Source organism: Budorcas taxicolor, chromosome 20 (genome assembly GCF_023091745.1).
Source record: "Budorcas taxicolor isolate Tak-1 chromosome 20, Takin1.1, whole genome shotgun sequence".
Lineage (NCBI taxonomy): Eukaryota > Metazoa > Chordata > Mammalia > Artiodactyla > Bovidae > Budorcas > Budorcas taxicolor.
In genome coordinates, this window is record NC_068929.1 from 22,196,913 (window position 1) to 22,221,486 (window position 24,574).

The following is a 24,574-nucleotide window of genomic DNA, read 5'->3' on the forward strand; positions in this document are numbered from 1 at the left end:
TATTTATTTCACTCAACTCTGATTCTAGAACTTTATAATATAGCAGTGCTAAAATATTTATAAGCTCTAAAAATTGCTTTATAGATTATGTTACATATGTGAGGTAGTTACTGTATTAGACTAGGCAAATATTATATATTTCAAAGAAAATTATCACTGTCTGCATTTAATAAAAATATCTTTCAGAAGGTCACAAAAGAGTCGGTTTTTTTTTTGAAAATGGAAGTGAGCCAGTGTTTTCCTCATTGTTTTATAATAGATTTTAATTTAGACATAAAGCATATTTATATAAGTAAAATGTATAATATCAATTTTACCCTTGAAAACTTTTCTGATTTTGCGTATCTGTATGTACCACATATATGCACAGAGACTAATATCAATACTTGCAGGTGATTGCCTTACTAATGTTTTTCTTTCTCTTTTTTAACAGGGCCTAATTGTTCAGATTTGCAGCAGCCTATGTATTTAGGATTTGAAAAAGATGTCTTTAAAACTATAGCTGATTACTATGGTCGCTTGAAAGAGCCTCTACTTACGTTTCACCTTTTTGATGCCTTTGTCAGTGTATTAGGTAAGTTGGAATATAGTGAACGTATATCTTCATTATTGATATGCAAACATTTCATTTTTCTTTATCTTGAGACTTCCGCTAGCCCAATTTCCATAGTGTTTTTGAAATAAAAGCAAATGGGCTGCTTGCCTAGTTGGAGTCTTGCTCTATGCAGGAAGGACAGGGAGGCCTGGCGTGCTGTAATTCATGGGGTCGCAAAGAGTCAGACACGACTGAGCGACTGAACTGAACTGAACTGATTAATAAACCTAAACATGGACCAGTAGCATTTATTTCTTAGGAAAGAGTAATATGTTCATATCATTTTTATACGAAAAAAATGTATACTGATAGAGAATAATGTAAATTTGACATTTACTGTTCATGACTACTCTGGATATGACTTCATGAATAGTCAACTGTGAGAGATAATCATTTAGAAATCATCTTTTTATAGAAGTAACAGTTTTGTAGGATTATTTGTTATTTGTGACATGTGAAATAAATATAGTAACTATTATTCTCTAAAACTTATTGCGATTTCTTACATATATTTATATTTCAAGATGTTGTACACTGTCAAAGAAGCATGGTAAAAGAGGGAAAAATCAATATTATTGGTGTAGATCTTTCTGATATTGTTCCTTTCTCCTTGGAAATCAGTTTTTTCTGTTCCTATTGTGATTGTTGAATAAGTATTATTGTTTTCTTGTAAACAAATGTTTGCTTTAATGACCAAATCACTGTGTGGGTAAATTTTTATGTAAATTTGTTGAAATTAATGTCCTTTCGGTTTTGAGTGTCGTGGAGTTTAGCAATCTTCACCTTCCCATTCTTCCTTCTCTTTCTCATTCTTGCTTCCCCTTCTCTTCCCTTTCTCCTGCCCTGTTTTCTTCTTAGAAAGTATGTATGCTGCCATAGCGTCCTAACAAAGTATCAGCAGTACGTGAATAATATACCTAGTCTCTTAGCACAGTGCTTTAAATTTTAAGATTTCATAGGATTTCTGATAATAAACAACATGGAACAATTTAAAATCATGTATCTAAGAGGGAGTTTGTTTCAGAGAGATCAATAGTAAGAACTGGAAGTCCCAATATTAAGAACAGATGAAGGGTTTAGGCCTGTTATTGTGTTTTGAGACCACTGGGTCTTCTTGATATTTTGTTTTCCGCCAAGGAATATTGGAGGCTTGTGTACTTGAGAATAGCATGCCTAATTGTGAGTACTGCTGCTGCTGCTGCTAAGTCGCTTCAGTTGTGTCCGACTCTGTGCGACCCCATAGACTGCAGTCCACCAGCCTCCGCCGTCCCTGGGATTTGCCATTTACTTCTCCAGTGCATGAAAGTGAAAAGTGAAAGTGAAGTTGCTCAGTCGTGTCTGACTCTTAGCGACCCCATGGACTGCAGCCTACCAGGCTCCTCCGTCCATGGGATTCTCCAGGCAAGAGTACTGGAGTGGGGTGCCATCGCCTTCTCTGAATGATGAGTACTAGCTGTTGTTAGTGCCTTTATGCCACTGGTAAAATAATTCCAAAGACAAGATTAAAAACCAATTCTTAGATTTTCTTGTCATTTTCCATTTTCATAATGTTTTATGGTAAAGTGATCTGATTTTGAAACAAAAGAACTTGGAGTTTAAAAAAAAATTGTATTTAAAAAATTTACTTTATGTTGGAGTATATTTGATTAACAATGTTGTTAGTTTCAGATGTACAGCAAAGTAGTTCAGTTATGCATAAACATAACTGTATCCATTGTTTTTTTTACCCATTTAGGCAATTCCAGAGTATTGAGCAGAGTTCCCTGTGCTGTACAGTAGGTCCCTGTTGGTTATCTATTTAAATGCAGGAGTACGTACATGGTAGTTCCAGATTCACAGTCTACCCCTCCCTCCTGCCCATCCTCTGGTAACCATAAGTTTGTTCTCTAAGTCTGTGAGTCTGTTTCTGTTTTGTAAATAAGTTCATTTGTATCATTTTTTTAAGATTTCAAATATAAGCGATAGCATGTTATCTCCCTTTCTCTGTCTTACTTCACTCAGTATGATAATCTCTAGGTCCATCCAGGTTGCTGCAAATGACATTTCATTCCTTTTAATGACTGAGTAGGTCCATTTATATATGTACCACACTTCTTTTCCCATTCATCTATCAATGGACATTTAGGTTGCTTTCATGTCTTGGCTCTTGTAAATAGTGCCACAGTGAACACTGGGGTGCATGTATCCTTTCAAACCATGTTTTTCTCTGGATATATGGCCAGATAGCTGGATCCCACTCTAGCTCTGTTTTTAAGGTAGCTCTATTTTTACTTCTTAAGGAACCTCCATACTTGTCTCCATAGTGGCTGTATCAATTTACATTCCCACCAACAGTGTAGGAGGGTTCTGTTTTCTCCAGGCCCTCTCCAATATTTATTGTTTGTAGATTTTTTTTTGATAATGGCCATTCCGACTGGTGTGAGGTGATATCTCATTGTAGTTTTGATTTGCATTTCTTTAATAATTATTGATGTTGATTATCTTTTCATATGCCTCTTGGCCATCTGTATTCTTGGAGAAATGTGGAGACTTCTGCCCATTTTTTGATTGGATTGTTTTTTTGATATTTAGCCACATGAACTGTTTGTAAATTTTGGAGATTAATCCCTTTGGTCACATTATTTGCAAATATTTTCTCCCATCTGTGGGTTGTCTTTTTGTTTTCTTTATGGTTTCTTTCGCTGTGCTTGTGTGCTAAGTTGCAACTCTTTGCGACCCTGTGGACAATAGCCTGCCAGGCTCCTCTGTCCATGAGATTCTCCAGGCAAGAATACCGGAGTGGGTTGCCATGCCCTCCTCCAGGGGATCTTCCCAACCCAGGAATTGAAGCTGCATCTCTTACGTCTCCTGCATTGGGAGGTGACTTATTTACCACTAGTGCCACCTGGGAAGCCCCCATTCTTTTTTTTTATTTTTAATTGAATAATTGCTTTACAGAATTTTGTTTTCTATCAAATGTCAACATGAATCAGCCATAGGTGTACATATGTCCCCTCCCTCGCCACCGTTTGTTTGGTTTACAAAAGCTTTTGAGTTTAATCAGGTCCCATTTGTTTGTTTTTATTGCCATTACTCTAGGAGATGGCTTGAAAAAGATATTGTTGCAATTTATGTCACAGTGTTCTGCCTATATTTTTCTCTAAGAGTTTTATAAAGTGTCCTTACTTATATTTAGGTCTTTAATTCATTTTGAGTTTATTTTTGTGCATGGTGTCAAACTGTTCTAATTTCGTTTTTTTATATGTGGCTGTCCAGTTTTCTCAGCACCATTTATTGAAGGGATTGTCATTTCCCCACTGCATGGCTTTTCCTTTTTTGTTATAGATTAATTGACCATAGGTGTGTAGTTTATTTCTGGGCTTTCTTTCCTGTTCTATTGATTTATTTTCTGTTTTTGTGCCAGTTCTGTACTGTTTTGATGATAGCAGCTTTGTAGTATAAGCAGAATTTAGGGAACCTGATTCCTGCAGCTCCATTCTTTTTTCTCAAAATTGCTTTGGCTATTTGTGCTTCCATACAGATTTAAAGTTTTTTGTCCTAGTTTTGTGAAAAATACCATTTTATAGAAATTGCACTGAATCTGTATATTGCCTTGGATAGTATAGTCATTTTGACAGTATTGATTCTTCTAATCCATGAACAAGGTATATCTTCCTATTTTTTGTTATCTCTAATTTCTTTATGAGCACCATACCATTTTTAGAGTACAGGTCTTTTGCCTCCTTAGATAGGTTTATTCCTAGGTATTTTCTTCTTTTTGTTGCAGTAGTAACTGGGATTGTCTCTCTTTTTGATCTTTCATTGTTAGCATATGGAAATGCAACAGATTTCTGTGTATTAATTTTGTATCCTGCAACTTTACTGAGTTCATTGATGAGCACTAGTAGTTTTCTAGTAGCATCTTTAGGATTTTCTATGTATAGTATCATGTCATCTGCAAACACTGACAGCTTTATTTCTTTCCTATTTTGGATTTCTTTTATTTCTTCTCTGATTGCTGTTGCTAGGACTTCTAAAACTGTGTTGAAAAAAGTGGCAAGAGTGGACATCCTTGTCTTATACCTGATCTTAGCGGAAATGCTTTCAGCTTTTCACTGTTCAGTATGGTGTTTGCTATAGGTTTGTCATATATGGCTTTTATTATGTTGAGGTATGTTCCCTGTATGGGAACAGTCCATAGGGGTCGCAAAAAGTCGGACTCGACTGGGTGACTGAACAACAACAATGTTCCTTCTGTGCCCACTTTCTGGAGAGTTTTTTTTTTCTTTATCATAAATGGATGTTGAATTTTGTCCAAAGCTTTTTCTGCATCTACTGAGATGATATGGTTTTTATTCTTCAGTTTGTTGATATGGTATACAACACTGATTTGCGAATATGGAAAAATCCTTGCATCACTGGGATAAATCCCTCTTGATTATGGTATTTGATCCTTTTCGTGCATTGTTCCTTTCAGTCTGCTAGGATGTTGTTGAGGATTTTTGCATCTGTATTCAGCAGTGATATTGGCCTGTAGTTTTCTTTTTTTGTGACATCTTTGTCTAGTTTTGGTATCAGGGTGCTGGTGGCCTCATAGAATGATTTTGGGGGTGTTCCTTCCTCAGCACTGTTTTGGAATAGTTTCAGAAGGATAGATCTTAACTCTTCTTTAAATGTCCGATAGAATTGTTTGTTGGGAGTTTTCAAATCAGTTTCAGTACTTGTGATTGGTCAGTTCATATTTTCTAACTGGTTCGATCTTCGGAAATTGTATCTTTCTAAAAATTTGTCCATTTCTCTAGATTTTCCGTTTTATTGGCATATAGTTGCTTGTAGTAGTCTCTTATGATCCTTTGTATTTCTGTGGTGTTCATTGTAACTTCTTCTTTTTCATTTCTAGTTTTATTGATTTGAGCCTTTTCTTTTTCTTGATAAATCTGGCTAAAGGTTTTTTTTTTTTTTTTGTTTATCTTTTCAAAGAACCAGCTTTTAGTTTCATTGATCTTTTCTGTTGTCTGTACTTCTCTTATTTTTGTTCTAATATTTATGATTTCTCTCCTTCTACTAACTTTGGGTGTTTGGTCGTCTTTCTCTGCTTGCTTGTGGTTTAAGGTTAGATTGTTTAGTTGAGATTTTTCTTGTTTCCTGAGGTAAGATTGTATTGCTGTACGCTTAGATCTTAGAGGGGCTTCCCCGGTGGTGCTAGTGGTAAAGAACCTGCCTGCCAGTGCAGGAGATGTGAGAGATGTGGGTTTGATCCCTGGATTGAAAAGATTCCCTAACGGAAGAAAAGGCAACAAACTGTAGTAGTCTTGCCTGGAAAATCCTATGGACAGAGGATTGGCAGGCTGCAGTCCATAGGGTTGCACAGATTAGAACTGCTTTTGCCGTGTTCCATGGATTTTGGATTGTTGTGTTTTGTTTTCATTTGTCTGTAGGTAATTTTTCAATTTCCTCTTTGATTTCTTCAGTGACTCATTGGTTTTTTAGTAGCGTATTATTTAGCCTCCATTTGTTTGTGTGTGTGGTTTTTTTTTTACAGTTTTTAAATTTGTAGTGGATCTCTGATTTCATAGCATTGTGGTCAGAAAAGATACTTGACATAATTTCACTTTTCTTAAATTTACTGAGGCTTGCTTTGTGGCCAACATGTGGTCAACCCTGGAGAATGTTCTGTGTGCACATGAGAAGAATGCGTGTTCTGTTGCTCTTGAATGGAATGCTCTATAAATAGCAATTAAATCATCTTGTCTAATGTGTCACTCAAGGCCTGTATTTCCTTATTGATTTTCTGTCTGGATTATCTGTCCATTGATCCAAGAATGTTAAAGTCCTCCACTACTATTGTGTTACTGTCATTTCTCCTTTTGTGGCTGTTATATTTGCTTCATATATTGAGATGCTCCTGTTGGAGCTGGGTACATATATATATTTACAATTGTTATATCATCTCCTTGGATTGATCCCTTGATCATTATGTAGTGTCTCTATTAATTGATTTTGTCTGGTATGAGTATTGCTACTCCAACTTGCTTTTGATTTTCATTTTCATAGAAAACCTTTTTCCATACCCTCATTTTCAGTCTGTGTATGCTCCTACATCTGAAGTGGGTCTCTTATAAACATCTTATATACATGTCTTGTTTTTATATCCATTCAGCTAATCTGTGTCTTTTAGTTGGCGCATTTAATCCATTTATGCTTAAGGTAACTATGGGTATGTATGGTCTTATTGCCATTTTGTTCATTGTTTTGGCTTTTTTTTTTGTAATTGGATTTGTTTTTGTAGGTCTTTTTTCTTCTCTTCCTCTTTTGTCCTCTTGTGATTTGTTGACTAGTGTTGTGTTTTGGTTGTGTGTCTGTTGTAAATTTTCAGTTTGCAGTTACTAGGAGGTTTTGATATAGCAATCTGTATATAAACAAGATTGTTTTAAGTTTCTGGTCTTTTAATTCCAAATGTGTTTCCAATACTCTGCATTAGTTTCTCTGCATGGTTGCTGATTTTGATATCATATTTGTGTGTAGATGATTTCCAACCTTTACTCTATGTTTTCCTTTACTGGTGAGCTTTTTCATTGGTAATTTTCTTGTTTCTAGTTGTGGTCTTTTCTGCTTAGGGAAGTTCCTATAGCAAATATCGCAAAGCTGGTTTGGTGGTGCTGAATTCTCTTAGCTTTTGCTTATCTGTAAAACGTTTGATTTCTCCATGGAATCTGAATGAGAGCCTTGCTGGGTAGAGTATTCTTGGTTGTAGGATCTTCCCTTTCATCACTTTACATATATTGTTCCAGTTCTTTCTGGCCTGCAGAGTTTCTCCTGAGATATCAGCTGATAACCTTGGGAATTCCCTTGTATATTATTTGTTGTTTTTCCATTTTTGTTTTTAATATTTTTTATTTGTACTTAGTTTGGTCAATTTGACAACCATATGTCTCAGTGTGATCCTTCTTGGGTTTATCTTGCCTGGTACTCTGTGTGTTTTGTGGACTTGGGTGACTGTTTCCTTTCCCATGTTGGGACATTTTCAGCTATTATCTCTTCAAATATTTTCTCAGGTCCTTTCTCTCTCTCTTCTGCTTCTGGGACCCCTATAATATGAATGTTGGTACATTTAATTGCTGTCCCAGAGGTCTCTTAGACTGCCCTCATTTTTTTCAGTCTTTTTTTTTCTTTTATTCTATTCCATGGCAGTGATTTCTACCATTCTGTCTTTCAGTTCGCTTATTCATTCCTTTCCCTCAGTTATTCTGCTGTCGATTCCTTCTTGTGTGTTTTCATTGCAGTTATTGTAATGTTCATCTTTGTTTATTCTCTCTTCATTAAACAGCTCTTGTATCTTTTCAATCAGTGCATCCAGTCTTTTTCTGAGCTCTTCGATCATCTTTACTGTCAGTATCCTGAGTTCTTTTTTAAGGTAGATTGCCTAGCTCCATTCATTTAGTTGTTCTTGTGGGTTTTTATCTTTTTCCTTCATCTAGGACCTATTTTCTGCTGTCTTATTTTGTCTAACTTTCTGTGGTTATGGTTTCTGTTCCACAAGCTGCAGAGTTGTAGTTCTTCTTGCCTCTGCTATCTGTTGCCTAGTGGATGAGGCTGTCTGAGAGGCTTGTTCAGGCTTCCTGGTGGGAGGTGGTGGTTTTGCCTACTGGTGGCTGAGTCTTGTCCCTCTTGGGGGCAGAGCCATGTCAGGGTGTGTTTATCTGGAAGTTGTGTGTTCAGGAAGACTAAATAGCCTATCTGCTGATGAGTGTGGCTGAATTTCCACCTTGGTGGTTTGTCCTGAGGTGTGCCAGCATTGGAGCCTGGGTGCAGTTGAGTGGGATGAAGTCTTGGTGAGAAAATGGTGGCCTCCAAGAGGGTTTAGACCAATGGGTACTCCCTAGGACTGCTGCCACCACTGTCCTTGCCCGTACAGTGAGCTGCAGCCACCCCCTGCCTCCACAGGAGACCTTCAGTTCTCACAGGTAAGTCTGGCCCAGGCTCTTATGATATCACCACTTTTTTACCCTGGGTCCTGATGAGCATGAGACCCTGTGTGCACCCTCAAAGAGTAGAGTTTCTGTCTCCCCAGTCCTGTGAATTCCGATGATCAAACCCCACTGGCCTTCAAAGCCAGATTCTTAGAAATTCTTCTGTTGCCAGATCCCCAGACTGGGAAGCTTTACATGAACCTCACAGTTTTCATTCCTGTGGGGGAGCTTCTGTGGTGTAGTATTTTTCAGTTTGTGGGTCGCTTACCCAGGATGTATTGGATTTGATTTTATTGTGTCCCTGCTACCATCTTGTTGTGGCTTCCTCTTTGTCTTTCGATGTAGGGTATCTTTTGGGGTAGGTTCCAGCATTTATTGTTGATGTTTGTTCAGCAGTTGTGATTTTGGTGTTTCCATAAGAAGAGATGAGCTCATGTCCTTCCACTCCGCCATTTTGTCTCCTCTCCCCATATGGAAAATTTAAACTTGTTGTAAGTGATATTGAACCATTATTCTCTGTAACCTAATAACACAGCTAACATGCTTTCAAATTTATTTTTATTTTGAGTTCTGTCTCTTCTGAAAATGACTGTGATGGTTGAGGACATCAAATCTGGTTGAGCAGAGACACGTGGGTCACCACTGGATATACTCTGTGTATAGTCTAAATGACAGGAGGCTTGCACTGCAGCCTGGACTTGTGATATAACTTCTTTGGTTCTTGACACCCCTGAAATTGGCAGGGTCAGTTGGAAGCTTGGTGAAAGCTGACTGAAAAAATTCTCATTTGAGCAACTGGCTTCTAGAAAATCAAATGGAAGGTGTTTTAAAATGTATGAAATCCAATTTGAATCAGTTATATTTGTGATGTCACTTGTCTATCCCTAACCCCAGTTGCTCATTTTGACCTCATCTAGGATTTGAAGCTGTTGTTTCTAAATTGATGGCAGAATCAGCCACCATCTAAAATATTACCTATAGAGAGTTTGAGGTGGAGAAGGATGGTTAGAATGGAGAATTTATTATACTTAGATGTCAGCAATAATCGACTAATGTGTATAAATGGTAATATATTAACTGTCCCTGATTAGTCATTCTCAAGTGAATATGTTTCAGACACCCTGCACTGAAAACTGTATTTTTTAGATCTTTACATAGTGAAAATGTATGATGTAGTTATGGAAGACCATAATTTGTTTATATGGATAACAGGTTATCTAATATAGCAATCCTGTTAGAATCCGGGAAAGCCTGTCATATCTAAGTACATGCAAACTAGTTGTGTAGGTTGAATCCCAGAAGGACTGACTCGTTCCTTAAACTTTTTTCTTACTTTGATTGAAATAGGATACCCTTAGACAAAATACTTTAAAGTAGGTAATCAGTCTGCTTTGTGTAGAAGCTAATTCTATAGCAGTTTCAATGGAAATGGATTTCTTTTGAGGGTCATTCCTTTGCTTCTTGCATGAAATAATACTAGCTTGTTGCCAGAAATGTGACCCTGAGAACAGTCATTGATAGGTGGAATAGGAATATTCAAGAGCTCTTAAAGAAAAAAATGAAAAAAAGGAAAAAAAAAACATTTTTTGAGGTTTAAGACTTCCTGTTATAATTAAGAAAATGATTTACTTTGGCTCAGCAGTCTGACCTAACAACATAACTGAATACTAATAAAATGGCAGTTTCTTGTATCAACATCAGAATTTGGATGATTCTTGAATAGGGTGAATGAGACAGCATAGCAGCCTTTACTTACACTTCACATGCACTCACTCTTCACATGCTCCCTGGAATCCATTGAGTTGTGTAGCTTGCGATAAGTTGGCATACTGAGGAAGAAACAAGACATAAAGGAAGCACAGAAGATCATGGGAGCAAGAAAGCGTGTTTTGGAAAATTGACTGGCTTGTTGTGTATGTATTAAAAGCTGAGATCTTAGACTATGGGCCAAATGTGTCTCATAAATACATCTGGTTTAACCTGTGTGTCTTAAAAAGAAAATTTAATATAATTAATTGTAGAATGTTAAGAAATGGGAAATTTACGTAAGAATTTATGATTTGGTTTCATTAAAAAATTGGAAAATCTGGCAGTTTTGGATCTTGAATTTTCAGTAGTATAAGCTGCTTATAGCTGTGTAATAAGTGCCTCCACTAGAGGGAGCCAGTGTTTTAGGGACATGAATTCCAATTTACCAAGACTCCAGGGCTCGCTGTTGTTCTCAGATGGTGAAATCAAGTTTACGTGACCCCTTTTGCTGCTCATTTATTCCATTTGTCTGCCCCTATAGGCAGGTGGGCTTGTGGCTCCCAATTTATGTGCTAATAGTCCAGAAGGCTGCACAGCCCTTTGCTGTTCCTTTTCTCGTAGATGTGAAATTTAGAAAGTGCCATTGGAATTCACTAGACTGGTTATCTCGGAGGAGTCAGTGGCAACCCATTCCAGTACTCTTGCCTGGAAAATCCCATGGATGGAGGAGCCTGGTAGGCTGCAGTCCATGGGATCGCTAGGAGTCGGACACGACTGAGTGACTTCACTTTCACCTTTCACTTTCATGCATTGGAGAAGGAAATGGCAACCTACTCCAGTGTTCTTGCCTGAAGAATCCCAGGAACAGGGGAGCCTGGTGGGCTGCTGTCTGTGGGATTGCACAGAGTCGGACATGACTGAAGCAGCTTAGCAGCAGACTGGTTATCTAACTCCTGGTGGCTCAGTTGGTAAAGTGTGCCTGCAGTGCGGGAGACCCAGGTTTGATCTCTGGTTCGGGAAGATCCCTTGGAGAAAGAAATGGCAACCTGCTTCTGTATTCTTGCCTGGAGAATTCCATGGACGGAGGAGCCTGGTGGGCTACAGTCCATGGGGTCACAAAGAGTTGACGCTACAGAGTAACTAACTTTCACTTTCAGACTACATGTGATCATCTAGCTCAAAGGCTGAGATCTCCGCCTGTGTTGTTTAATCTAGAAATATCCGTGAAGATAGGTTTGCTGCTTTTTGATTCTTGTGTATAGTGACTTGCAGAGATCGTCTGGAGCTGTGTGCCATCTCTCTTTGTCCCCATGCTTCAGATGGTCTCAGGGTCCTTATCCCATGGTAATCCTTAGGGAAAAACAGTTCTCTTTTTCAGAGAGTGCCTATTTGGTGCACTTGACCAGAGAGAGGGGCTCTTGCCCACACCAGTCCGAAGTTCTTGCCGGTGCTCTCTGCTGTCAGGTCCCAGGGCTTATGGCCCGAGCTTTTGAAATTGCCAGTGGGCCAAGTAAGCATACTGAATCACCTCCAAATGTAATGACTTCTGTTATGTCAGGTCTGTTGGAATAAAGTGAGTTAGGTAGTTCTTAAAGATAGAAATTTAGGCAATGCCTAGACATTCGCTAGCTATAACTAAACACATGCATTATTTATAAGTATACTGGTAATCATCAGAATAATTGACAAAACCTGGGGAGCAATTAAGACTTTTTTAGACTATTCAGCAGGATTAATTCCAGCTGGATTAGAGAATTAAAATTTTAAAATGCAAATCGAAAATAGTTGACATTTATCTGATGTTGGGTTGCGTGAAAGACTTTCTAATCATAAAAGCTAAAGAACTCATAAAAAGTGTTATAGCAGTTTAGGACACTTTTGTCGGAAAGGGGGTGTCATCTTGTTTGTGCATGACTCTGTATCTGCCTTTAAGCCAGTTCACAAAGGCAACTTGCTTGCTTTTCCTTAAAAGTCTCCGGAGGGATATTCTCACTTACTGTGTCTCTTTTCAGGCAGAGAGTTCTTTTCTTTTTTTAAAAAATTTTTATTTTATATTGCAGTATAGCTGATTAACAATGTTGTGATAGTTTCAGGCTGACAGCCAAGGGACTCAGTCATACATATACATGTATCCACTTTCCCCAAACTCCCCTTCCCATCTCCACTGCCACATAACATTTGTAGGCAGGGAGTTCTTACCAATTGGTGTATAGATTGAATTCTTACAGCTTAGAATAAACCATTTCCTTTTTATACCTCTTCTCAGTGGAAATGAAACTGTGACTTAACTTTATATTCTTTTGGTTGTTCGAAAACTATAGTGAACCCTTCTCAAGTCTCTTGTATTCTCTGGCTGAACAGATATGGTCCACTGACTTTTTAGAAACTCCAGCCCTTCTCAAAAGTATATAAATTTCACTTTCATTTTGACGCTCCCATAAGGAATAGCTTACTGTATATGTTAATGGAATGATCAGGTCTACTTTGCAAAAATGAAAATTTGTGTTCCTAATTATTTGAAAATAAAAATCTAATATCATCTTTGGAGAGTGGGAAGGAGGGTGACAAAGATAGGTGTCACATAAAGCACTGGAGAATTCTGAACCTGTCACTTGGTCATTATGGCCAAAAGCATCACCTAACTTCTAAAACATAGAACATTACAAATTCCCATTGATTTTTATTTTATTACTTTCGTAAGGAGCAGTTGGGTTTCTTTTATTCACTTAGCCTTCCTTAGTTCAGCTAAATAACAGAATGTTTCTCTGATTGAAAAAAGTCTCAGATGAATTGCTTAAGTAAGTTGGCAACTAGTTTATTTTTTCATTATTTTATTCTTATTTCACCAATGGAAACATAAAGCTCAGGTAACTTATTGGTTTGTTGACCTAGTTGTACCCACTCTGGTAAATTGCTTTTCTTTTCTGGGCCTGTTTCTCATTGTGATAAATAGCAATAATGCCTATCATACTTATGGGTAGGAAAATATGGAACTTAAAGTGATGGGTAACACATTTTCTATTAGGTATTTTTTGTTTGTTTCATTTTGAAAACTACAAAGTACTGGAACAGTGCATAAGTTGAGATAGGATAATCATATGTTGCTATCTAGCCATGTCTTCTCTCAAATGATAGGAAGATTTTTTTATGTAAAACTATTTGTGATAGAGCTTTATAGTCTATAATTAGGATAAGCACTATTATATCATTCAGAAGTGGCAGTAACAAGTTACCTCTGAGGCTCTAGAAGGTCCTTGTTATTTTCTCAAGAGAAGGAGGATTCAGTGATTTTGTGATGATGAGATTTTAGAAATAATGAAAGATGAAAAAAATTACTCTTTTAGTTTTTATTTAGTAAAATGAGATGAGTCCAAAGAATAAAATAGCTAAAGCATTGAAACTCTTTTGAACCTTAAACAAAAATCAAGAAACTCTTTGAAATCAGTGAGTACTTCAAGTACTTGTTGAAGATGTCTCAAGTTCAACTGTAGACTGTCATGGATATTTGAAAGCTAAATTCTCTTGCAAAAAGACTAGGTAATGGTTAGCAATGAGAAAGAAGTTAGGAAATAGAAACAGACAGCTCAAATGAAAGAGTTTTTGGAAATTTGAGTATTCCTACATGTATTTGAACTAAGAAAAGCAGTATAGAGCACTCCAAGATTCAAAGGCAGAACTGAAAATGTTGACATTTGAACAGATTAAAAAATAATGTCCTTGGGACAGGATGCCCAGAAGGACTTAAATATTACAGAGATATCAAATCTTCTCTTTGATCACATCTATAGCATTTCATGGGTCCCCTACCCATGAGGATTTTCAGTTCTTATCTTCAACTCAGATCTACCTCCTAAATTCAAGACTAGAATATCTATTTGACTTCTGACTGTGTATTCCTGGATATTTGTTATATGAAGACCTCAGTTCAGATTTAGTAGTTCATAGGCCGTTGTTTGGAGAAGGCAATGGCACCCCACTCCAGTACTCTTGCCTGGAAAATCCCATGGACGGAGGAGCCTGGTAGGCTGTAGTCCATGGGGTCATGAAGAGTCGGACACAACTGAGCGACTTCACTTTCACTTTTCACTTTCATGCATTGGAGAAGGAAATGGCAAGCCACTCCAGTGTTCTTGCCTGGGGAATCCCAGGGACGGGAGAGCCTGGTGGGCTGCTGTCTATGGGGTCGCACAGAGTCAGAGACGACTGAAGCAACTTAGCAGCAGCAGCAGCAGGCCATTGTTTCAGAAACTATCATTTTGGATATGAATTCTATATAGTAGAACAGCATTTTAAAAAAAACAGATAAACCCATAGAATAGTGTATAAAATGTCAGAGTGCACTGTATAAAATAAGAATAGGCATGTTTATAAACTTTTTTGTTTTAAATACCTATGTATTTGTATATATATTATTGTGATATAAGATGTATTTCTTAATTTTAGTTGTAGTAAAACATTTTTGGAAAAAACTACTCTAAATTTCATCTCTACCTACCTACATAGTAAGATGATTGTGGGGACTTATGTGAGGTTCCCACAATCTTATGTGATTGTCCCCACAGTGTGAAGACTTCTCAGAAAATATTGTTCAGATATTATTGGTATTAATAGATAGCTGTGAAAAATGCTTGCCTTTTACACATGGTCCATCCTTTACACATGATTTTAAAAAATCACATGATTTGTCCTTTACATTTAGATAAAAATACCTTTTACCTATGGCTCATATTTTATAGGGTTATATTCAGATTTTCATCCCTAATCTTTGTGGAAGGGGAACTGGCAGTCGTTTTTATTTTGAAACCAGCTTTCATTTTGAATTCTCAAGAAAATGGTTTTCTGGACCCTCTTGTAAAAGAGCTAGTTTCAAATATAGCTTCATTGAGAAATTCTCCGTTCTTTTCATTCTCTAATCCTTGCCTCAAGTTGAAGAATGCCATTATATTTGTCTATCTGTTTATTGAATATTTGTGCATATTCTTTGAACCAACATTTCTGTTTCTATGAATTTATCCTTAGGAAGTAATTGGCTGGTAGACTCAAATTCTTCTCTATCATTGATTAGCTATGTGATTTGGGCAAATAATATAATCTTTTAAGCCTCATTTTCCTTTATATGTAAATAAAAATTATAATAGTATCTACCTCATAGAGATTATTGTAAAATTAAATGGGCTACGATTAGAGTTGAGAACACTATTAGATTCATAATAAAATGCTTAATAAATTTAGCTATTTTCATCATCTTTATAAATTAGGTTTATCATTATGAATGTTAGTTGTTCTTAGTTTTAATTTCAATTAAAAATTTTTTTAAATTCGAATATAATTACAATGTTGTGTTAGTTTCTGCTGTACAACAGCGTGACTCAGTTGTATGTGTACATATATCCCCTCCCTCTTAAACGTCCCTCCCACCCCTCTAGGTCATCATGGAGCACCTCGCTGGGCTCCCTTTGCTTGTTTAGCAGCTCCCCACTAGCTGCTCTGTGCACGGCAGTGTATGCATGGCAGTGCTCCTCTCCTAATTCGTTCTGCCTGCTCCTTCCCCACTGTGTTCACAGGCCCATTCTCCATTCCGTTTGCATCTCTATTCCTGCCCTATGTTAATATGTATGTAGAGTATGGTATTAAGTAGAGAGTGAAGTCTTTTAATTGATAATTAATAATTGCTGACCATTCACTTTTAATACCAAATTAAAACCAAGTTGGACTTATTGAGGAAGTTGTTAATTACATATTTAAGGGATTCACAGGTTTGAATCTTAGCTATGAAAGAGGCTAAAAGTCTTAACTACTTTGGGCTTTGGTTTTGTTTGCAAAATGGGGCAATATTTCCTATGTTACAGGATAGTCAAAATGATTAAATGTGAACAGATAAAATTGCTAAATATATAGTAACTGGGGCCTAGAAGGCATTCAGTAATGTTCAGTCTTCCAAGATAGGGGAGCAGAATTTTCAAAATCTCATTTGATTGTTAAACAGACAAAATAGCGATATAACTGATCTCCCAAGTGTTTTTAGTCACATAATATACTAAATTTAGCACCTATAGTGTTCTTGACATCAGAGCAGAAAATAAAAATTATATACTTGCCATACAAACTGTGAAAAATTCTACAAGAGATGGGAATACCAGACCACCTTACCTGCCTTCTGAGAAACCTGTATGAAGGCCAGGAAGCAACAGTTAGAACTGGACATGGAACAACAGACTGGTTCAAAATTAGGAAAGGAGTATGTCAAGGCTGTATATTGTTGCTGTGCTTATTTAACTTATATGCAGAGTACATCATGCGAAATGCCGGGCTGGATGAAGCACAAGCCAGAATCAAGATTACCGGGAGAAATATCAATAACCTCAGATATGCAGATGACACCACCCTTACGGCAGAAAGTGAAGAGGAACTAAAGAGCCTCTTGATGAAAGTGAAAGAGAACACAAATAGATGGGGAAACAGTGGCTGACTTTATTTTCTTGGGCTCCAAAATCACTGCAGATGGTGACTGCAGCCATGAAATTAAAAGACACTTGCTCCTTAGAAGGAAAGCTATGGCCAACCTAGACAACATATTAAAAAGCAGAGACATTACTTTGCTCAGAAAGGTCCATCTGGTCAAAGCTATGGTGTTTCCAGTAGTCATGTATGGATGTGAGAGTTGGATCATAAAGAAAGCTGAGTGCTGAAGATTTGATGCTTTTGAACTGTGGTGTTGGAGAAGACTCTTGAGAGTCCTTTGGACTGCAAGGAGATAAAACAAGTTAATCCTCGAGGAAATCAACGTGAATATTCATTGGAAGGACTGATGCTGAAGCTGAAACTGCATTTCTTTCACTACCTGATGCGAAGAACTGACTCATTTGAAAAGACCCTGATGCTGGGAAAGATTAAAGGCAGTGAGAAGGGGACGACAGAGGACACAATGGTTGGATGGCATCACTGACTCAATGGACATGAATCTGAACAAGCTGTAGAAGTTGGTGAAGGACAGGGAAGCCTGGCATGCTGCAGTCCATGGGGTTGTGAAGAGTTGGACACGACTGAGCAACTGAACTGAACTGATACTTGACAGAATCAAGCCTGGAAGTGTATAAAGTCTTCCTGAATTATGTATTTAATTTTAATAAACATACAGGTATTCTTGTACATTGTGAATAAAAGAATATTGTTCAATATTTTGGACACACTTTTATAGTATTGTTTTTGTAACCTTCACAATACCCCTGTGAGGTTGGTATTAGTATTATTGCCATTTCCAGATGAGGAAAATCTCAGTGGACCATAAAAGTTGAGTAGTTTTTCCAAAGTCGTTTGGTTCTATATCATTTACCATTCTCCTTACATCTCCACTTTCCTAATGTTGAGTATATAAGTGACAGCGCTTTTGGCCACCTGATGCGAAGAGCTGACTCATTTGAAAAGACCCTGATGTTGGGAAAGATTGAGGGCAGGAGGAGATGGGGACGACAGAGGATGAGATGGTTGGATGGCATCACCGACTCAATGGACATGGGTTTGGGTGGACTCCAGGAGTTGGTGATGACAGGGAGGCCTGGTGTGCTGCAGTTTCTTGGGGTTGCAAAGAGTCGACATGACTGAGTGACTGAACTGAACTGAAGGTTTTGAATAATTTCTGCAACTTGTTCAAGCTCCAGCTTCTCTACTTAAAAGCTGTGTGACTTGGCCTTAGTCCAATATGACTGGTGTCCTAATAAAAAGAGGAGATTAATTTTGGACACAGACTGAGGGATGACATGGAGGTCAGAACAAGAAATCAGCCATCTGTAAGCCACAGAGAGAGCCCTCAGGAGAAACCATACCTACTGAAACCTTGATCATAGTTTCTAGCCTCCAAAACTGAGAGAAAAAAATCTGTTGTTTAAGCCACCCAGTCTGTGATATATTGTTATGGCAGCACTAGCAAACTAATAAAAAGCAATTATATAGAGAAAAAGCTCCATGACTTTGCATGGGAATCTCCTTTAATCTGTTGCTGAATACACACTAAGCTGTGCATCTCTAGGGTGATAGTCCTCAAAATAGGGCAAATCATAACCACAATGAGATACCACTTAACACCCACTAGGATGGCTATATAAAAAAGATGGTTAACAAGTATTAATGAGAATGTAGAGAAATTGGAACCATCATATATTACAGGTGGGAATATAAAATGGCAGAGCCATTTTGTAAAACAGTTCTGTAGCTCCTTACAAAGGTAATCATAGAGTTACCATGTGATTCAACAGTTTCACCCTTAGGCACATACCCAAGGCAATTGAAAGTATATGTTACTACAACTTGTACGTGAATGTTCATAGCAGCATTACTCAGAATAGTAAAAAAAAAAAAAAGTCCATCAAATGATAAATGCAAAAAAAAGCAGTATATTTATACAATGGTCTATTGTTGAGCCATCAAAAGGAATGAAGTACTGTTAACATGCTACAATTTGGGTGAATCTTGAAAACATTCTCAGTGAAAAAAAGCCAGACCCCAAAAAATCACATATTGTATGATTCCATTTATATGAAATATTCAGAACAGGCAAATCTATAGAGACAGAGATTAATGACTTCCAGGGACTGAGGGGAGGAGAAAATGAGGAGTGACTGCTAATAGGTATGGAGATTTCTTTTTGCAGTGACAAAAACGTTCTAGAATTAAGATGGTGGTAATGGGCATAATTTAGTGGGTATACCAAAACCCGTTGAATTGTATATGTGTTTTTTTTTTTTTTTAAAGATAATTTCGTAAAAAAAGAACAAAGAAGAAAGAACCAAATTGGACTTTAGGAGTTAAAAAGACTAGCGGTAGAGGGAATTAAACTGAATATAGCCCCATGACATATAGGATAATATCAAGTAGTCTAATTACAGGACTTCCCTGGTGTCTTAGATAGTAAAAAATCTGCCTGCAACCCATGAGATCCAGTAGACTTGGGTTCAATCCTTGGGTTGGGAAGATCCCCTGGAGGAGGGCATAGCAATCCACTCCAGTATTCTTGCCTGGAGAATCCCATGGACGGAGGAGCCTGGCGAGCTACAGTCATAGGGTTGCACAGAGTTGGATGTGACTGAAGCGACTTGGCACAGCACAGTCTAATACACATGTATTTGGAATCCTGGGGGAGGGGTTCCTTCAGAATGGCTCATGTAGCCTTTTGCCATGTCCTGAGCATTCTTGAAGCACTTTATTTTTACCACTACAGGCTCAACTTTTACTTTCTGTCACCAACCCTGGAGTCAGCCATTTCTTTAAGAATTCTTGGTTTCTTTTTGTAGGGAATGATACTTATAAGCCAAGATCTAGTGCCAAATATAGGAAATGGCAACCCACTCCAGTGTTCTTGCTTGGAGGATCCCAGGGACGGGGGAGCCTGGTGGGCTGGCGTCTCTGGGGTCGCACAGAGTCGGACACGGCTGAAGCGACTTAGCAGGAGCAGCAGCAGCAGTGCCAAATGTACTCATTGTTTTTGGTGGTATTGTTCATAGAAAGGAAACATTCTCAAATAGCACTTTAGAAAGTAACCCTGCAGGACTTCCATGGTCCCCAGTGAAGTGCAGTGAAGAATCTGCCTGCCTATGCAGAGGACTCAGGTTCACTGAAGTGTGCCGTGGACCCCGAGCTCTGCTGCAGGAGAAATGACTGCAGTGAGAAACCCGTGCACCACAACGAAGACCCAGCAGAGCAGAAAGAGAGTAACCCTGCAATTTAATTTCTAAATTTTCACCAAAAGTACTGTTTGGAAGGAGGGTGGTGTAATAGACACCCATGTGCCCGCCACCCTGACCCGGTACATTCTGCAAGGTTGCAAAGATATCCATGTATTTCTGTGTATCTTGAAACAGAATCGCCAAGTTTGATATTCATGTCTTTACTGGTTCTAGCAAATTGCTTTCCAGAGTTGTTCTGGCAATTTATACATCCATTCGTGATATATTCCTATTTGATTGTTTCCTTACCAATCCTTTAATTTTATTAATCTGATGGGTATGAAAAGGAATCTTCTTACTGTTTATTGGTCATGTGGGTTTCTTCTTGAGTAAAATTTTTTTTTTTTTTTCTATCCTTTACTCAATTTTTTTCTTTTGGTTTTTCTTTTTTGTCATTCTAAAAATACATTCTAGGTACTGATCCTTAAGTCTGGCGAATATAATTTCATAGTAACTTGTCTTTTGATTGTAATCACAAGGTAAAAAGCTTTTATGCTTTACTTTGGTCAGATTAATTTGCATCAAGAAATCTTACAATCATATAATAAGGAATAGATGAGATCATGGGGTGAATGAAATGAACCACCACCTACCACACCAGGGGGCTTCTTGCCTTCTGAAGATCATGTTGTGTATATGGTGGGCTTGGAAGGGAATCCTTTATTATGAGCTTCTTCCAGAAAACCAATCAATTAATTCCAACAAGTATAGCTCTGACTGACTGAAAGCAGCACTTGACAAAAAGTGTCCAGAATTAGTCAAAAGAAAATGCATAATCTTCCATCAGGAAGACTTCCTGTTTCTCTGATGACCAGGCAAAAACTGTTACAGTTGGCTGGCAAGTTCTGACTTATCCATCATATTCACCAGATATTGCATCTTTGGATTTCCATTTGTTTTGGTCTTTACAAAATTCTCTTAATGGCAAAAATTTCAATTCCCTGGTAGACTGTAAAAGGCATCTGGAACAGTTTTTTGCTCAAAAAGATAAAAAGTTTTGGGAAGATGGGATTATGATGTTGCCTGAAAAAATGGCAGATGGTAGCGGAACAAAATGGCAAATACGTTGTTCAATAAAGTTTTTGGTGAAAATTAGAAGTGTGTCTTTTATTTTTTCTTAAAAACCAAAGGAACATTTTGGCTAACCCAATATCTATATCTGTATCTACATACACACATACCTTCTTTATCTATTCGTCCATTGATGGGCACTTCGATTGACGTTGGAATGGAACAGGGGAGCATGCATCTTTTATAAATTAGTGTTTTTGTTTTATTCAGATAAATACCCTAGAGTGGAATTGTAAGATTGTATGATAGTTCTGTTTTTTAATTTTTGAGAGTATCTTTCCCATTCAGTAATTCGTGTTTTCATTTTGTTGATAGTTTTCTTCACTGTACAAAGGCCTTTTAATTTGATGTAGTCCCATTTGTCTAATTTGCTTTTGTTTTTTGGAGATATACCCCTTCAAATATAATAAAGACTGATGTCAAAGAGCATACTGCTTATTTTCTTCTAGAATTTTATGGCTTCAGGTCTCACATTTTAGTCTTTAGTTGATTTTGAATTTATTTTTATGCATAGTATGAGAGAGTACTCCAGTTTGATTCTTTTGCATTAAGTTGTCCAATTTCCCCAGAAACAATTATTGAAGTGGCTGTCTTTTCCCCATTGTGTGTCATGCCTCCTTTATTGTAGATTAATTGCCCATATAAGTGTGGTTCATTTCTAGGCTCTCTGTTCTGTTCCATTGATCTGTGTGTCTGTTTTTGTTTTAGTACCATACTGGTTTGATGACTGAAGCTTTGTAGTATTGTTTGAAATCAGGGTATACGATACCTCCAGCTTTGTTCTTCCTTCTCAAGATTGATTGAGGCATTCAGAGTCTTATGTGTTTCCATAAAAATTTCCTCTCTAACCTTGTTTCTGACTTGAATATTCTTTGCACTCTGCTCTGTCTTCACACTACTCTCATTGCTGTTCCTCAAACACTCCAAACATATTCCCTTGTCATAATCTTTGTAATTGCTATTTCCTTCACCTTGAAAATTTGTCTCTATGATATTTACCAGGCTTGCTCTCATTTTCTTTGGATCTCTGCTCAAATGTCCTTAGAGAGCAACCACCAAAACTCTTGGAGTACTTTCCCATCCGCAGCTCCTTTTCCTTTTTAACTTTTCTGCATACCCAAAGTCCTTAGTCTAGCATGCAAGACTTTCCAAGGTCTCATCTCTGCCGACCTTTTGAGCTTATTTTCTACTGGGCTCTCACAGCCTATGCTACTGTCCTGTTGAGTGACTTATAGTTTCCCTGATATGCCCCTTGCAGATGTTTCTTGCAGCGCCCCTCACATTTTGCTACTTCGTGGGCCTCTACTTCTCATGGTGCACAAGCTCTTCAAAGAGAGCTAGCATTGTTCCTGGCATGTTGTGTGTGGCCAGTAAATATCTGCTGAATGTAAAAAATGTAAAAGGTGATTTGGTCTCTTTAAGTCAGAGACTAGTTGGAACTTGAAAGGGTTGGATATGGACCAATATATTGGTGAAAGCAATTTCATCTCTTTAGAAGGCTTGAAGATGGACAAATACGATGGAAGAGAACATAGTAGTAGAATACCCTAATTTTTAGCCAAATCATACTGGCTGAGGAGGGTTGACATGTAACACAATTGAATCAGCACACTTAGCTAGAAAAAATAGCTTAATTAGGAGGAAGGATTATTTGACAGGTGTTATTTAGAAGTAGAGTCTGTGGCAGTGGAATGATCCCAAGAGCATTAGTCCTGTTATTTAGTCCATGAGAGTCAGGAAATATGGTGACTCTGCTCATCATAAGGAAATAGTACAAAAGGGGAGACTTCAGGACAGGGGTGGCACATTCATGTTCTTGCCCATGCTGTCTTGGGTCTCTTACACTATCTGAGTGTTGAGTGTTACATTAGGCTTAACCTGACTGCTCTTGATTCAATGGGAAAGAACTCTATGAAAATTTAGTTTTAACTGTCAAGTTGTGGGAGGGAAAAATGGCTGTGTTTGTTTTATATATTTGCCATGCCTAGTTGATGGTTTGTATTTTCTATGCTCATTTGTGAGCAATTAGCAATCTGTAGCAATTAGCCCAGTATAATTGAACATGTGAATGTGCTTTATATAATTTTAGCAATACATATTTTATAAAAATGTGAACATAATAGAGTCAGGTAGGCCGTAGATTTTTAAAGGAGTAAAACCTTTTATTTTTCCTCCCCTAAATCAGGTTTGTTACAGAAAGAGAAAATGGCCATCGAAGCCTTCCAAATTTGCTGCCTCCTCCTGCCCCCTGAAAATAGGAGAAAGTTGCAGCTGTTGATGAGGATGATGGCAAGGATCTGCTTAAATAAGGAGATGCCACCACTGTGTGATGGCTTTGGCACCCGAACACTGGTAGGTTGATATCTGACATCTAAGAGGATTGGGGTTTGGGGGATAAAATTAACTCGAGTCAAGTGTACTAGTTTGGCAACCAGAGGAAAGTAAAAGGCAGGCTGCCTTAAAGAGCCATGGCTTGAAATCTGCTCAGGTTGGTATTATTCTTTTGGTCTTAGTGACTTAAAGAACATTTGTTGTTGTTCAGTCCCTTCGTCATGTCCGACTCTTTGTGACCCCATGGACTGCAGCATGCCAGGCTTCCCCTGTCCTTCACTATCTCCTGGAGTTTGCTCAGATTCATGTCCATTGAGTTGGCAATGCTATCTAACCATCTTATCTTCTGACATCCACTTCTCTTTTGCCTTCAATCTTTTCCAGCATCAGGGTCTTTTCCAGTGAGTCAGCTCTTCACATCAGGTGGCCGAAGTGTTAAAGAACGTGATGAGAAGTAAAGAATGAGTAGGGCTAGACTCTGAGAGTAGAGATAGCTGCATCCTGCCTGCCGTCAACACAAAGAGAAGAACGTGTGGCCAGGAAAGGTCACCGGCCTCTCAAGAAACCACATTCTCTCCTTCAGGACAAAAAGGGTTGCAAAGCCCTTATTACTATAACTAGTAGAATAGATGCACCATACATCATAGATTAAAAAAGGAAGACATGAAATAGAGTTGGACCAGACAACTTGGAAAGAGAGAGAATATGTGTATCTTTCAGGCTATGATCCAAGGGTCCATGAGTGAGAATATTTCTTAATATATTCTCAATTTTGCTTAAAAAAGTAGGCTGATTTTGATTTCTCCTTTATTATGTCAGCGTGTGTTTTAAAATAGGGTTTAGGTTTAGAGTTATTTACCAGTAAGTTTTTTAATTTTCCTCAGAAAATACAAAGCAAAATTGATGTCTCATTGGTATACACATCCTTCCCATATGCTGTTGGACCACTGTATATGTCTGAGGGTTTACTGGCCCACTTTTAGATGGCACAAGATCAGAGGACCAGTCAGTGCCCAGAGAGTGATTCTTAACTCTTTCTGGGTAGGTGGATGTGTAGGTGGGCTAATGGACCTTTCTGAAATGCTAAAGAAGTCTTTGCACCTATTTCCCAGAAGAATGTATACATAAAATTTGCATACAATTTCAAGGCATTCCCAAAT

The 24,574-nt window shown here is 37.8% G+C and overlaps 1 protein-coding gene across 1 annotated transcript in view; it reads left to right on the forward strand.

Annotated features, from left to right (window-relative positions):
• DEPDC1B (DEP domain containing 1B) overlaps window positions 1–24,574 on the forward strand; it is a 100,005-nt gene that overhangs the window by 59,849 nt on the left and 15,582 nt on the right. Inside the window, exons 7-8 of the mRNA XM_052659232.1 lie at window positions 434–574; window positions 23,269–23,435. Coding sequence (XP_052515192.1) covers window positions 434–574; window positions 23,269–23,435 — 308 coding nt within the window. The remainder of the gene's footprint in view (window positions 1–433; window positions 575–23,268; window positions 23,436–24,574) is intronic.